The sequence below is a fragment of the Nyctibius grandis genome, chromosome 11 (assembly GCF_013368605.1).
Source record: "Nyctibius grandis isolate bNycGra1 chromosome 11, bNycGra1.pri, whole genome shotgun sequence".
NCBI classification, from domain to species: Eukaryota; Metazoa; Chordata; class Aves; order Nyctibiiformes; family Nyctibiidae; genus Nyctibius; species Nyctibius grandis.
The window spans coordinates 5,755,911-5,771,390 of record NC_090668.1 but is presented as its reverse complement, the minus strand read 5'-3'; the positions used below and the strand labels follow the sequence as shown (position 1 = coordinate 5,771,390).

General features: G+C 41.0%; 1 protein-coding gene across 6 annotated transcripts in view; it reads right to left on the bottom strand.

The window, feature by feature from the left end:
- The window catches only part of NEO1 (neogenin 1), a 197,787-nt gene that overhangs the window by 61,935 nt on the left and 120,372 nt on the right, over positions 1 to 15,480 (bottom strand). For all 6 annotated transcript variants that reach the window (XM_068410464.1, XM_068410468.1, XM_068410465.1 and 3 more), the window contains exons 6-7: positions 11,445 to 11,599; positions 10,523 to 10,643 (exon numbers count right to left, since the gene is read on the bottom strand). In XM_068410464.1, coding sequence (XP_068266565.1) covers positions 10,523 to 10,643; positions 11,445 to 11,599 — 276 coding nt within the window. The remainder of the gene's footprint in view (positions 1 to 10,522; positions 10,644 to 11,444; positions 11,600 to 15,480) is intronic.

The window sequence follows — 15,480 nt, the reverse complement described above, 5'->3', positions numbered from 1 at the left end:
ACGGCTACTTCTGTCAATCTTCACAACCCCGTTTATGAACAGCAAAGGCAGAAGAAATGCCTTCGGTAGTGGAGACAGATCTCAAGCTAAAGCTAATCCTGCCGTTATACCCTTCATCTAAACAAGAAATAAACAAAACCAACGACAAACACCCATCAAGACACACTGAATGCATCCTATCCTGCTGATGTTCTTCACTATGATTATTTTTATTTTCACCTATAACTCGAAGCCGTATACAGGCAGAGGAACAATCAATCAACCGTCACTCACCAACTGTACCTGGTCATACCGAACACACTCGCGTTTGCTTAATACCATTTCAGAGCTGCACACAGCCTTGGTTCCTGGTAATAACGAAGGTATTATCCAGTAAGGTAGTAGCCAAGCTGACAGAAACAACAATTATATATAATAATTGCAGTCTACAACTACCTGAAGGGAGGTTGTAGTGAAGTGGGAGTCGGCCTCTTCTCCCGGGCAACTAGCCATAGGACAAGAGGACACAGCCTCAAGCTTCGCCAGGGGAGGTTCAGGTTGGACATTAGGAAGCATTTCTTCTCAGCAAGGGTCATTAGCCATTGGAAGGGGCTGCCCAGGGAGGTGGTGGAGTCACCATCTCTGGAGGGGTTTAAGAAAAGCCTGGACATGGCACTTAGTGCCCTGGTCTAGTTGACAGGGTGGTGTCAGGGCAATGGTTGGACTCGATGATCCCAGAGGGCTCTTCCAACCTGGTTGATTCTGTGATTCTGTGAATTTTATATATATATATAAAATATAAAAATATATAAGAGGATAAAGAGAAAATGAAATTGGTGGATTCGGTAAGTGATATTACAGTAAGTCTATTTGCTTTTATCTTCCTTTCTGGTGGCCAAGAAACCTTCAGTTATCGGACTGAGCTCTACTGGGAATTCAGGATAACCCAGAAGAGACGATAAGAAACACGGACTCCAAGCCTTTGAGCCTGTCTCACAGTTGCCGTCCAGTGTATACACATCCTAGCTCATTCCACTTTTGCTGTGGTACAATAAATACAGACTAAATCGAGGTGAAGGGTAGAAAATACGTATTAATCTCTGTTGAATGTCGCTCAAAAGACATTGAAGCTTTTTGCTCCTACAAGTTCTTTCCCTGCCTCCACCTAATATTCCTTACATATCCTTCTTCTTTACAATATGACATATAATTATTTAAACACAAGTACCTTTTAACCATTTATTTCCCTCATGAAACCCAAAATTAAACAGATGACACAATCCAAGTGTTTCAAAGAATAACTGCATAAGCAGCAATCGCCGTAACCCATATTTGCACTGAGCAGACTTAAATTTAAGCCACGGCGCGCACAATCTGGGACATGCACCTTCACGGCGTTTCCAATTTCTTTGCCAAGTCAACTGTAAATACAGTCATAAAACAAGAAATGAAAACTAATAAGCACCATCAAAGCATCCTATCAATTTTGTTATGCCTGCCTGCAATTCACCGCGCGCTGGCAAACATTAATCTATTACTAATTTAATCTAAATTAGAGCCATTTCTTTCAAGCGCATGCCAACTTTAAACATGAATAGTCTATTGAATGCGGAATATGAGACCCGTTTAGGTCCCAATTTCACAAAGTTAAAATTCAAGAAGGTTGAGATCTAGCGGGGTTTAGTTTAATCAGTTCGACTTCTCAATGAGTCTATATATAAGCCATAAAGAAGGAATAAATAAAGGTCCTTTTTTAAATAGGGGTTGAGTCAAGAAGTGAAACTAACTGCATTAAAGCAGCTTTCTGGCAATTTTGAATATACATACAGCCATGAGAAACAAATGCTGACTTTCACTGAAGAAGGCGAGCTAAGTAATGTAAATTAAAATCAATATTAAAATGAAAAAAAAAGGTTTTCAGCATTAAAGAGGAGAACATACTGTTCTGTTTACAGAGAATTAGCAATCAAGCGTACACAACCAGTAACAAAACGGAGTTTGGCTTCATTTTACAAAACACACTATAAAGTCAGTTTGTGATTTCAGATGCTGTTTACGTTTCTCAAACACAACTTTCAAAATGAGACTGACAAGCTGTTCCCCCACCATCCACATGAAGCCATTTCGGTATCACAATATTATTGATTGAGGCAGCAAGTTTGGAAAAGCTTTCACCTACCTATAACACCAGCACGGCCATTATTTTTTAAAAATTCATTCGGCAATCAGTCCTGAGGTCCTATCTGTTACATCCATTGCTTTTAGAGTTTTTCGTAGTATTGTAGTATCTACAGCGTCCTAGAACTCTTTCATTCAAAATATAAGTATTTATGTGTGCAAATTCTTTTTATACCTGTGAATATGTGTGTGCACACAGAAAAGCTTATGTGTGTGTACAGTGGTGAATGGGGAAATGACGTGGGTTTTATAAAATAGTAATTGCCACGAATAATCAAACTATTTTAAATGGCATATATCATCTAGAATATCACAGACCCATAACCTTCTGTATTCTTTTCTAAATTTGAGAGACAATTTTGGACCTAAACTCTGATAAACACTGTATGAATATCATGTTTTAATATGGCAACTAGTTGCTTACCTGAAAACAAGCCTTAAGTCTGCTCAGTAAGAAACCCACACGGATATATGTTGATGTATGATAGGCAAAAGTGGGGAGATTTCTTGAGGGGAGAGAAAATTCCCCTGCTAGTCTTGTCCATCGTAGTGGATTTTCCATCCTCCTACTTTTGGATCTTCTCCCCATATGAGCCCAGATGGGATTTCTCAAATCTCACGAGGTTTTCGATCCCAGCAGAGCTGGGTGCCCTTCGCACAGACCTGATTCCTGCTCCCCTGAGATCCACGATTCATTTCTTTCGAGTACTTTTTCCTCCTTCCAGAAAATCTGAATTCTTGGCTGCAAGGGTTTGCAGCCTTCCTATTCAGTTTTTATCTACAAATCATTTCTTCTCTGGTGGACACGAAGACTTCTGAAAGCCACTCGTGTAAACCACAGGGATCCCTTCCGATTTTCCTTGCATTAAGACCAATAAAATTGGGTGAGACAAAAACAACATGAAGACACTTCTGTTTGAGTGAGGAAACAGAAGAGTCTTCAGGAAAAATACCCAACAGAGTCCTTCTCTCTTATTCAATGGACTTTTTTTTTTTCCATATTGCTCTGACATTTCATCCACAATACCCTGCATATTCTTCACGTTTCAGACAATTCCACAGAATTCCATGGATTGAGAAAAATATTTACTGAATTACCTTGACAACAACACTAAACGTTCTCAATTCACAGTACGTGACTGCATACAAAATACTCTGAAAAATTACCTCTGTAAGATGTGAGAGAGCCTGAGAGATGACATTTGCTATCAGTGAAATCATCCCAAATAGGTTCCGAAGTAGCATGCAAGTTGTCTGCCTCTGGGCTTGAACCAGACCAAGGGCAGAAGTTAAGTCAATTTTTACATATGGAAAATACCCAAAAGTGGAACTGAGTTTTTCAAATCAGAGCACGAGCCTGTTAGTGCCAGTTTTTGGGTTTCTTTCAGCAGAAGCCAAAATGTGTCAAAAAGAAAACATACTTACCTCCTGCAACAAAAAAATGGAATTTACAGATACGCAAACCACAGAGTATTTCACATCTCTTGATTTAAATAAGGCTTTTGACATTGCCTTGCATGACATTTTCAAAACCAAGCAAATATGTTCCAGATGAGGTTACTACAAAAGTGGATTCATAACCAGCTGGAAAATCACAAGCAGAAAAGTTCTCAGGGCTTTGGCTGCAGAAGGAAAGGTGTCCACCTCATTTCACTGCCGTCAGACTTGAGACAGCTCATGGCCAAACTCTGGCAGAGAAGTATCAACATAAAATGGAATTATTCATGCAGCGACGGTCCTGGACAGAACTCAATTACCCAACAGCAGCAATTTAAGTCAATAAATGATGTCTTTAAAACTCTCTCAGAATTAGGATATCATACAGTGCAACTGAAGTGGCGTTATACTTTAATCAAATTTGGTTTGTAATGGCAAACCGTGCCACCAACACCAGACATTTATGTTTCCCATAAGTAGATCAGCAGGGAAATGCACACCACAAAAAGGTCATAATGTGACTATTACATTAAGGGTATACGCAAAGAGATAAATGGGGTCCGTCCACACCTCTCAGATTGACAGTTTTGGTGAATCAGGGAATACTGCTAGCTAGGACGGATCTTCTCTCCTCTCCTGTTGACCACAGGGCCAACCATTTAACCTCAGAAGGCTACTGGGATAGTTGGGCACAATTTGCCTTTGGTAGATCCATGCTGCATTTTCCCAGTCACCACCATCTCTTTCATGTACCCATAACATGGCTTCCAGGGGGATTTGCTCCATTACCTCCCCTGAAATGGTTCCAGCTCCAGCTGAGCTTTGTCTTTCCTAGTTCCATCCCTGCACATCCAAGCAATCTCCCTCACTTTTCTGCCTTTGCTTCCAACTGCTATGTACTTTCTTTTTGTGTCTGAGCTCAGTTAGGAGCTCCTTCTTTAGCCCTACTCATCTCCTCGACACACATGCTCAAATTCCTGCACTTTGGAATAGACCATTCTTGTGCTTTGAGAAGACTGTCCTTCAGGATCACATGGTTTGTCTCTTCCCCATCAACACAATCTCCCATGGGAACCTGACAAAAAGATCCCCGAACAAGTCAAAATCTCCTGTCTTAAGTCCAAGGCTGTAATTCTGCTATTTGTTTCGCTCAGTTCTCTTAGAAGCCTAAATTCAAGCATCTCATGATAGCTGCTGCCAAGGCTGCTCTGACCTTTGAATCTCTGATCAGTCCTTTTTTGTTCCTCGATAGCAGTTCCAACACACCACCTCCATTTGGCATCCAGTCAGACAAATACAATGCAAGAAATTCTCTTCAGTCTCCTCCAGAAACCTCCTATATTACCTGCCACACCACCAAGCACATACTGGATGGTTAAAAAACCCACATAAATACCAGGGCCTGCAATCTCCAGTCGTGTGAAGAAGACTCCATATACCATATACTTCCTCCCCTTGATTAGCTGGTCTCTAGCAGACACACACGACAACGTTCTCCTTCCCTCCTCTGACCTTTAGGCGTAAGCACTTGGCTGGTTCATCACCCTCTCCAAGGCAAAGCAACATGCACCCGAGTCAGCCCTCTGCATGCAGCATGACTGCCTTCCTTGCCTCCCTCCCCTTCCCAAAGGGCCTGCCTCCATCCCTCAGAGCTATCCCGAGATGTCTCTGCAATCCCAAAGGCCTCACAGCTCTGCAACTCCATGCAGACTTCTAATTCCTCCTCCTTGTTTCCCATGCTGATAATATTAATTCACATGCAGGATATCCTTTCTTGGATATAAACTATTTTTCATGAAAAACTTAAAGAAATGGATAGTTCTACTAAAAAAAAAATCTCGACATGGTGCACTGCTGGATACCAGCAGCGTATTAAATTCATCTACTTCAAGATCTCACTTGTCCAACTCCCAGGGATGGCACAGAACAGCAAACACTAACTTTGGCAGTATAAAAGTACAAAAATCATGTGGCACACTACACTTTTTGGCATTTTGAAGGTGATACAGTGCAACTCAAATAATGTTTTGAAATCTAAATAATGTGCCATATTTGTTTACAGTCTACAATTTTTCTTTATACAGCATTCAATAATAACTCCTCTTTTTTTTGGTGCTTGTCAAATGCCTGTCACATAGGGGTGACAGGGAACCATCTGCCTCCCTCCCCAAAAGACACCTCCTTTTACTCATCACCACCTGTTCTTTTTTCAGGCCCCAAATGGCAACTCTGAGTAACGCCAGATACACTGGAAAAGGGCAGGTTACAGGTCCTGCCTGAATTTTTCACTCTCATCACTAGCATTTCACCTCCACGAAGAAAACCCAAATGTATCCATTACTAAGGTTTCTGCAGACCACTCAAAATAATGCTGTAAAAACGATGACAAGAAAGAGCTTTGTTACAATTGAGCATATTAGTAATTGAGATTATCTGCTCGATTATCAAGATTATCTGCTTGAGGGTAGGAAGGCTCTGCAGAGGGATCTGGACAGGTTGGATCGATGGGCCGAGGCCACTGTATGAGGTTCAACAAGGCCAAGTGTTGGGTCCTGCACTTGGGGCACAACAACCTCGTGCACCGCTACAGGCTTGGGGAAGAGTGGCTGGAAAGTGCCTGGTGGAAAAGGACCTGGGGGTGTTGGTCGACAGCCGGCTGAATATGAGCCAGCAGTGTGCCCAGGTGGCCAAGAAGGCCCCCAGTATCCTGGCTTGTGTCAGCACTAGCGTGGCCAGCAGGACTAGGGCAGGGATCGTCCCCCTGTACTCGGCACTGGTGAGGCCACACCTCAACTCCTGTGTTCAGTTTTGGGCCCCTCACTGCAAGAAAGACGTTGAGGTGCTGGAGCGAGTCCAGAGGAGGGCAACGAAGCTGGTGAAGGGTCTGGAGCACAAGTCTTAGGAGGAGCGGCTGAGGGACCTGGGGGTGTTTAGTCTGGAGAAAAGGAGGCTGAGGGGAGACCTTATCGCTCTCTACAAGTACCTGAAAGGAGGGTGTAGCCAGGTGGGGGTCAGTCTCTTCTCCCAAGTAACAGCGACAGGACAAGAAGAAATGGCTTCAAGTTGCGCCAGGGGAGGTTTAGATTGGATATCAGAAACAATTTCTTCACCAAAAGGGTTGTCAAGCACTGGAACAGGCTGCCCAGGGCAGTGGTGGAGTCCCCATCCCTGGAGGGATTTAAAAGCCGTGTAGATGTGGTGCTGAGGGACATGGGTTAGTGGTGGGCTTGGCAGTGCTGGGGTAACGGTTGGACTCGATGATCTTAAAGGTCCTTTCCAACCAAAACGATTCTGTGACCCATCAGGATCTAAGTGTAAGTCAAAAAGGCTGGTTTTGTGTAAAAAAAAAAAGGAGGGGGGAGAGATTTTGAGGTTGCTGAGAAAGTCATTCCCAAGGCACAACTAAGGTTCTTCCATCTCACTGGGATATGCAGGAGCCCTCCATGGTGGCATTTGAAGGAAATAAGACCAGACCATCTATCGCTTAATAAGACAGAGAGAGGAGCGTCTAGACTGCCAAAACCACTGGCAGAGGGCGAGCGCAGAGGAGTGTGGTAATTGAGGTACTTCCCCTTCTTTAGGTAGTTCTTAAGTTCTCCCTAAGAGGCAGAGCAGGCAGTAGAGCCATGACTCCACTGAAATTCCCAAAGGTACATAGCCTCCAGGGGAAGGACATTACCTGAGAACAGGGACACAATCTCAACTCTCAACGTATTTGGAAAGCAGACAGGATGCTTTTCAGCTCTCTTGCAGAATTCTACACCTGAAGTTAAGCACAGAGGATATTGGTAGGAGAAGAGTATTTAATTCAGTTCTCCCTTTCCTCCCCCTTTCAGCCTTCTCAATTACAAAGAGTTGTCCTAAAATCTCTTTTCTCCATGCCACAATTCTTTTATATATTCCAGATAAACCAAAAGTTGTGGACTCTGTACAGCCAATCCATTTCCAAGTACAGTCTTCTTTTTAAATTTATTAACAGAGAATTACAGAATTTGAAAATAAAAAGCTCCTCCAATAAGCCTTCCAATCACCCTAACTTTTTTAGCCAATTCTTTTAGTATTTTACACAAATAACTTCCGTATATACTGCAAGCTTTTCAGAATACACCCCAAATACAAAAAAGACCAACTCAAAAGAAACTTATGTCTGATCAACAATTATATTCAGCTTATTCTAGCAGATGAGAGTCTGCACATGTACTGCTTTGTGTAGCTACACCCAACATACACTCACATTCATGCACCGAAACCATCGCTGTGCAGGACACGAGGTCAATCATCACGAAATCAGAAATCAGTGTCCAAATACAGAAAGCTTTTGTTGTAGCAGATAATCACATTACACCTATTGTACTTAAAAATCATGCTGTCATCTGAGACTGAAGGAAATACCGATGTGGTATTTTACTTTCAGACCACTCAAAAACCCTCGCAGCACACCTCAATAAAGCTGGGGATGAAACAGTATCGTTCTAGGCAGCAAAAACCAACATGCTGGAAAATTTCCATATGAAGGGTTGAGAATGAAACAAGTTAATGTACAGAAGAGACAACAAAGTTCTGATCTAATACGTAAAGTGCAAACAGTTTTATGGGTTTATTTCTATTTAACCTTTCTCATCTCTCCCTCAAAGTCTGAGTAACTCTGCCTCTTCCAACTACTCAAACTCATCTCTGAGGGCAGCCAACTCCCCCCTTACTCATCAATCCTACCCCAATCAGTGCCGTAGTCCATCCACAGATGCCCACACAATGGTCTTGGTCCATTTCTTTAACACTGGCCCATAAAGAACGCGTGCACCCTCTCCGAGAAACTTCATAAGGTTTCTACTTTCGAATTTAAATTGAATTTATTAAGGATTAATTTGGTATGATAAGCAAAAGGGCTAACTGGAAATAGTTTGTAAACAGCCAGATGTTTGCCAGTTCCATTTAGGAAGGAGGAAACAGGGAAGAGCAAGGGAACGGACACGCTGCTAACTGGGAAGCATTTTGATGAACACTTACTCAACACTGTTGCACTGAAATTCCTTTTCAAATTGGCAAAGTAGGTATTTCTCATCATCAGGTATGAAATTAAAAGAAAAAGCTTTCTGAATTAATGATCAAAGCGTTCAGAAGAGCTTTTGCTCAGATTTGTGTTTTTAACTTTCATACAAAGATATCTGCCATGAAAGAACGACTCTATACAATACCTCCACTCTCTTTCCCTGAACAGTTTCCTTCTTTGCTGTTCATCTATTGTGAGAAGGTATTAAAATACCAAATATCTGTATTTTCTTCGACTGCATATACCAGTTTTCATATATCACAACTAAGTGAGACACAGCACGCTCATTCCTAGCTGCGCTACTTGTTATGCCACTACTCAACAACAACACAAAAATAAAATGCGCTGTCGGTGATGTACCAGGTACTTATCTCTACTGTTGGGAAACAACAACTAAAAAGCATCAGCGTTACACAGGGAGCGCATTGTTAAAAACACTGCGGGCCACGTAACAGAACGATACGACTTCCTGGGTGTATCTTTACACCCGAAGGAGACTCCACCAACACTGCATCCATAATCCTTTGGCAGCATGCAAAAGAAAAAGGACAGCATTATAAGGTAAAGTCCTTCAGGATAACGGGACACGTTGCCAGAGCACAACAGGAAGGAGAAACCACTGGGCAAACAACAGGGGAGGGAAAGGAAGAAGAGTGAGACCACAGGAACTAAAATAATAACAGTCAGAGTAATTTAATAACCACTACTGGGAACTGGGTGAAAGTACAAAGTCGGGCAGGGCTTCAAAACCCAAGTACATTAATTATTCGGTATTTTTCAAACATGGAAAATATGGAATAACGCTTCTGCTTGAAAGATTTGGAAACGACTCGGGTGATTCATGCATATAGCAGAAATAAAATTACTTTGAATAATTTTTCTGGCAACCTGATGACAGGAGGCCATTGCTGGATCCAGACGCCTAACGCTACTCCGAGGTTGAAATCCCACGGCTCTGTGGTATTAAAGCTCCGGATCTCAGCAGAGGGCACCTTTCCTTCCCCAAATAATCGTGGAAAGGACATGCATCTCCTCAGCCAGCAATGAAAGATACCCATATCCAAACGAGAATATTCAGAAGAAGTTATAAGTGCACAACTACTCTACAAAACAATCAGAAAAGCAATGGCAAATCTCGCTCTTTATGGCACGCTCGTAACAGTTTGTTCTCTGTATGCTGAACACCAAAACCAGCTCGAGCAAGTGTGAAGTTACATCCCGCCTCTGCCCAGACAGAAGGCTGGTTCTCCTCAATCCGTCCCATTCAAATAAAAAAAGAAATCAGAATTGTGAAGCAACACCCCAAAAGACAGGCAACACAAAAGCCCCCAAAAGTGCAGAATCCCTATTTTCTTGTCTGACTTGTCTCTCCCCTCATCCCTCTTACTCTTGCTTTTATTCCTTGTGCGCTTAGAAATTGTTTTTTAAAAACTGTGTAACCTGAAAGAGCAAAACAAGCCGATGCCTTGGCAACGATATACGTACTACTTTTTTTGTGGAAGATGGTAGGTTTTTAATCCTAACAGCAATTATACTCTTGTAACATCCAAACCATTGCAAGAAGGTGAGCGCTGTTAGTAATGCCACTGACTGGAGCACAAGTATTGATCTTAAACTGCAGCTGTAACTCTGGCTACAGTTTATCATTGCACTAAATATTTTCTACATATTTTCCAAAATACAAGGTGAATCCTATAGAACGCCTTAATTACTCCTAAGTAACTTTAAGCATTCAGAAGATGACACTGAACCACTCACGTGGTTTTAAAAAAACATCCTACTCTAGCTGAGTTATAGATATAACACATCACGTGGAAAAGGTCCCTTGAAATTGTTCCTCCCCATCTTTTCGCACCGAACTGTCACGGTTTCTCTTACCAAGGTCAAGTATTATCAGCTGGGCTCCAGCCTGTGCATTTCCAACATCATTTTCTGCAATGCACTGATAGAATCCTTCATCTGATTTCACCAGACCCAAAACTTGCAGGTTATGTTCTTTCTGAAGAGCAAAGGAAAAACACAACGCTTAAAAATGGGTTGCAATTGCAAAAACAATGGTGTTACTACAGCACATTACTATGACAGGAGAAACTTCTCAACAGTAACGTGGAAAAGTACATTTGGAGTTCCCGTCTGATTTGATCTCTTTTGCACTGAATCCTCACATTATACGGCATCAAAAAGCAGCAGCAGCTCTTCCTAACGGCTATCATTTCCTAGCATCACATATAACTGGCAAGTCATAACATTTCCACAGCCATTTTTACGGTATTTTAAGCACTGAACATAACTGCAGAGCTCACTGTTACAATCCCACAACCTCAGGTACACCCAATTATACAACCATTAAGTTCTCAACCATGGCTCAGTAATGACTTTCATGACATCTAAAATTTCCCACTAGAAGTACCGGTGTGCCAAAACTCATGATCCACAACTCAGTTATATTTATATTTAAACTCCTGTTTGAAATTGTCATTTTCATTGATCATAGATGGCTGCAGAAAACACCGTCAGTCAGTGTTCAACCAGCAAAGTGTTTTTGTCACTGTGTGTCTGTCTGTCTGTCTGTCTCTCATAGAAAATCTAAGCTATAAAAAAGTAGACAAATATAAGCAACGTGCCTTAGTGTTTGAGTAAAACAACTGAATTACAAAGCAACAATTTCTCTTCCAAGCTCCAAACATCAATAATATGAAAATAGGAAGCTGGTCCTATAAAAAACCCAAGCTTCCATGTGCGAGATGACTAATGGACAGGTCAACCACTTAAAAACCTGCAAAACTGACAATGTACTTACAACGATTTTGAAATAGTCACTTGGGATCACCATGTCTCCATTCTTGACCCATTTCACAGTTGGAGTAGGTTTTCCAGTCACCTCACACTCAAACACGATGTCCATAGATTCATGAGCATAAATGTTTGCAGGTCGCTTCAGAAATTCTGGAGGAACTTCAAATAAAACGGAAGAAAGACAAAAGATGGTGTTAGCATCCACAGAAACACATCAGTTGTGCTCGTACTCAAACATACGGTAAGACTCAACTCATAAAAAGATGGCTTCGGGGACTCTAGTGCGAACAGTAGCAACGTTGGCAGAAATTTTCCGATCAAGGTTTGATAGAAGCCAATACAAGCTCTGTGTTCTTTCCAAAATTACATTTGAGAGTTAAACAGCCAGTCCTTTTAATTTGAAATGACCTCTTGAGAATACATGAAAGAAGAAATCAAACTGAGATGTTTAAAGTTAAAAAGTATTTTAAAACCAAGAGGCATACATGCCATTTGGAAAAAAATGTTTCCGTGGTCGAAGAACACATTGCAGTCTCTTATCTGCCATAGGCATGTTGCTGCAACGCTGAAGAGATCACACAATGAGGATTTCAGACATCATTCACACTCTTCCTTCACCAACTCAAGAGTTCATCTGAACAAATTATTTAGCACTTAATTGCGCAACGGTTTTATTCTGCTTTCACAAATGAAGTATCCTGTGGGATAAGCTCCCAGCAAGCCAAGGAAAGTTATACAAAAGCCTTCACCCCCTCCTGCAGCAAAGTTTATTAATTTGTTAAATGGGAAGACTCTAAGTTAGATTTGAAATAAAAAAAATCAGGCCCTGAAGAAAACAGCTGTCTACAACGTTTTAGTGCTCTACACTTTGATGCGTGGTGCATCCAGCCGGAACTCTGTAAAACACAGAACAGTTGTAGTGCGTGATATGAGAGTGTATCATGATCAGCAACAATTTATTTATTCAGATAAAATCCCACAGTTGATACACCAGAGATTTTTCAGGGAGTTCTTTCTACTCAATAGTTACGTCAGTAGGTAACCAAAAACTAAAATTATATTAAAAAATACTTTTAAAAATGAATGGACGCAAAACTAAGATTAAACTTTCCTAGGGTCCTTGTGTTTCTGTGAAGAAATTCAGCTTATCAAACAGCCAGTGCTGTAGTTATCCAAAGTTATTCTTCTCTGGTTTGTGTAAGCCCAAGAAACACTACGTACAGGGTTACACACATACCTTTGTATCACATTGATAATATATTATGGATATTTATGACCAAAGGCGTCTATCGCAGAACACAGTAAAATAGAAAGGTCCTTCATTTAAGGCATGTACCAAAGTTGTTACCTCTGGGTCTTGGCTGCCTTTTTAAATGTCCTTATGTACTCAGAGTAAGATTAATTAAATTAAAGATATTTAAAATCCCTAAAAATTCAGAGATACAGAATTTTTTGGTAATACAAGCCCCAAAGTGCCCAATGTGCAGACACGTTAAAAATCTTTTGTGACTGAATGTGCCACTAAGAAGCATCCAGCTGTGTACAAGGACTATCCACTTTAGCTCAGCGGCAGAAAGAAGAGCTGTTTGCAGGCGCATACAATTTAAATATCATCTATTATGAAGAACATTCACCTTATTTTTTTAAAAATTTGTTTTTACTACGCTCACCGATATTAAGGGCAATTTGCTTTCTTCTGTTGGCAGGTCTGATTGTTCAAGTTCCAGGAAAGTCACAAGCGGCCTTCTGCCCTTTAATGTTTATCAAAGAAAGTCAATATGGAAGGGCTGCAGAGTTTAGGCAAACATTTTACACGCTTCCCCTGTCAACGGGATTTATTTCATGCTAGCGAGTAAGGAATACCAGATCAGCTTTACTTCTTCCTATGAAATGACTGTAAATGTTGATAGGTGGATTTAATATTTTTAAAAACAGCTGAAGACAAGCAGCTCTCCAAAAAAACCCTCAAGTTTTGGATTAGAAATTAAATAAGAGAACATTAACATATGGAAGTATTTATTTATAGAGTAAGAAGATGATTTAACTCTCAGATAAGCATGTAAACCTACACCAGAAACTACGGAAAGATGTAAACGTATGTTCGCTGCTCAAAATGTCTCGCGTAGGAGGAAAAATCTGGATGGGGCTGAGTCCAGTCGCCTATGACTTCAGACATCCATTTCATATAATCATTTCCATAAACTTACCAAAAATGCCATAAACTCCACCTTAAAATGATTTAGATATTTTTGTCCTTACTATCTGTATCAGATGGTTGTTGTAACCATATATAACTCTGACATTTGAAAACTGTCTTCTGAATTTATCGGTGGCCAAATTGCTATTACTTATTCTTTATGAAAACAGGGCCTTTTATTTTAAATTTTTATTCCTCCCTGGCATTTATCCTTGGCATTTTTGTTTGCTGCGAGCCGCACTATTTCCCCACTCCCTTCCCAAATCCCAGCCTTTATTTTGGCAGGCTCATCAAGGCATGTTTGCTCAGTCCTGGCATGACAAGCCGCCCACACCCTCCTCGCAGACCCTCTGGATTTCCTCTAGTTTGGATTAATCTTTGGAGCCCGTACGAGTTTCAATTATTTGTGTGCGATTTCGGATACGTCTCACCAGTGACTGGACAAAAGGCATAAATACGGTGTTATCACTACAGCAAATATCTTGCCCAATTCACTCTACTACTGTATTTGCCCTTCCCTAGACGCACCGTACTGATGTCAGCCTGAGACAGATCGTTGCTCTCTCGTCGTTAGCCATTCTTAACTAATGAGTAATTTTGTTCCCGTTGGCTTGATCAATAGTTTATGTTCTCATTTCCTTTCAGTCTCTTTCTCCATATGCATACAGACACACACACATATTGATTCCTGAAGTGCTTACAGAGTTGAAAAAAGGGAACATCAAAGTTGGAAACATTAAAAGTTACTTTGTCTGTGAATTTACAATGCTCCTATTTTCCTCACATTCTTTACAGGCTAACGTTTAATTCCTTAGCCATATATTAAACTTATTACAGGAATCCTAATAAACACAAGCCAATAACATTCACCGTCAAAAGCACAAAACTGGTGTAAAAAAATGAATCCGATGACCTCACAATCCATGCGAACTGCTGCACTGAGTAACTACACGGGAAAACTCAAGGAGGAGAAATGGGATTTATATAAGAGAAGTTCAATAAAATCACGAGCAGCTCTTAACACAAAAAATAGCTGCTCTGGGTTCAAGACTGCCTTTGCCAAAGTTAGTTGCTTTATCAAAGGAAGTATTATGATACAATTTACCTTTAATTAAACCCCATTTTCATCCAGTTTTCCATTTACTTCTACGCGTTTAATGGTTACCTCTTTCAAAAGCATATTTAGACACGCTTTTATTTTGGAAGCTATGAGCATAAACATCACAGAGGAGACACAGCAGACCTTCCCTCAATAAGAGAGGCGTCAGCAAGGGGGAGTCCCTACTCCTCAGCGTACGTACGTTGTCTGCCCAGCACAGCCCGTACAATGAGAAGATCCTATCACAAATTCTTGCAGACAGACGTCCTGAGCGGTATTGCGGATATTTTCCTCTTTGAATATGATGCCAGTGGTTCAGACCTCCCCCACCATCCACCTACTAGGTCAGAGACTTCCGTGATAGCTAACTGAAAATAGGGAGCTTTTTACCAGCAAACCCCAAACCAAACCACAGAAGAAAGAACAGTTGCAGTTTGGGAATGGCCATCGCTAATCTGAAAGGCTGAGAGACAAGTGGAGGGTGAGGAGGAGGGAGGAGCACTGGAAGAGAACTGATGGACCATCACTTCTGAAATAAAATTAGTGCAAAGTAAAGCTCTGGGATTATTTCTGTTTTCTCCACTAATGTTTATCTTGTAATGAAGACATTTGGAAAGTACTCAATTATCTTTAGCATCTGGTATCGCTTTAACTTGGGGCATAATCCACAAGCAGGCATTAATATTGAATCATAAGAATCAATATTTTTTTTGCCACAAGAATGAAAGCTGAACTAGATATCCT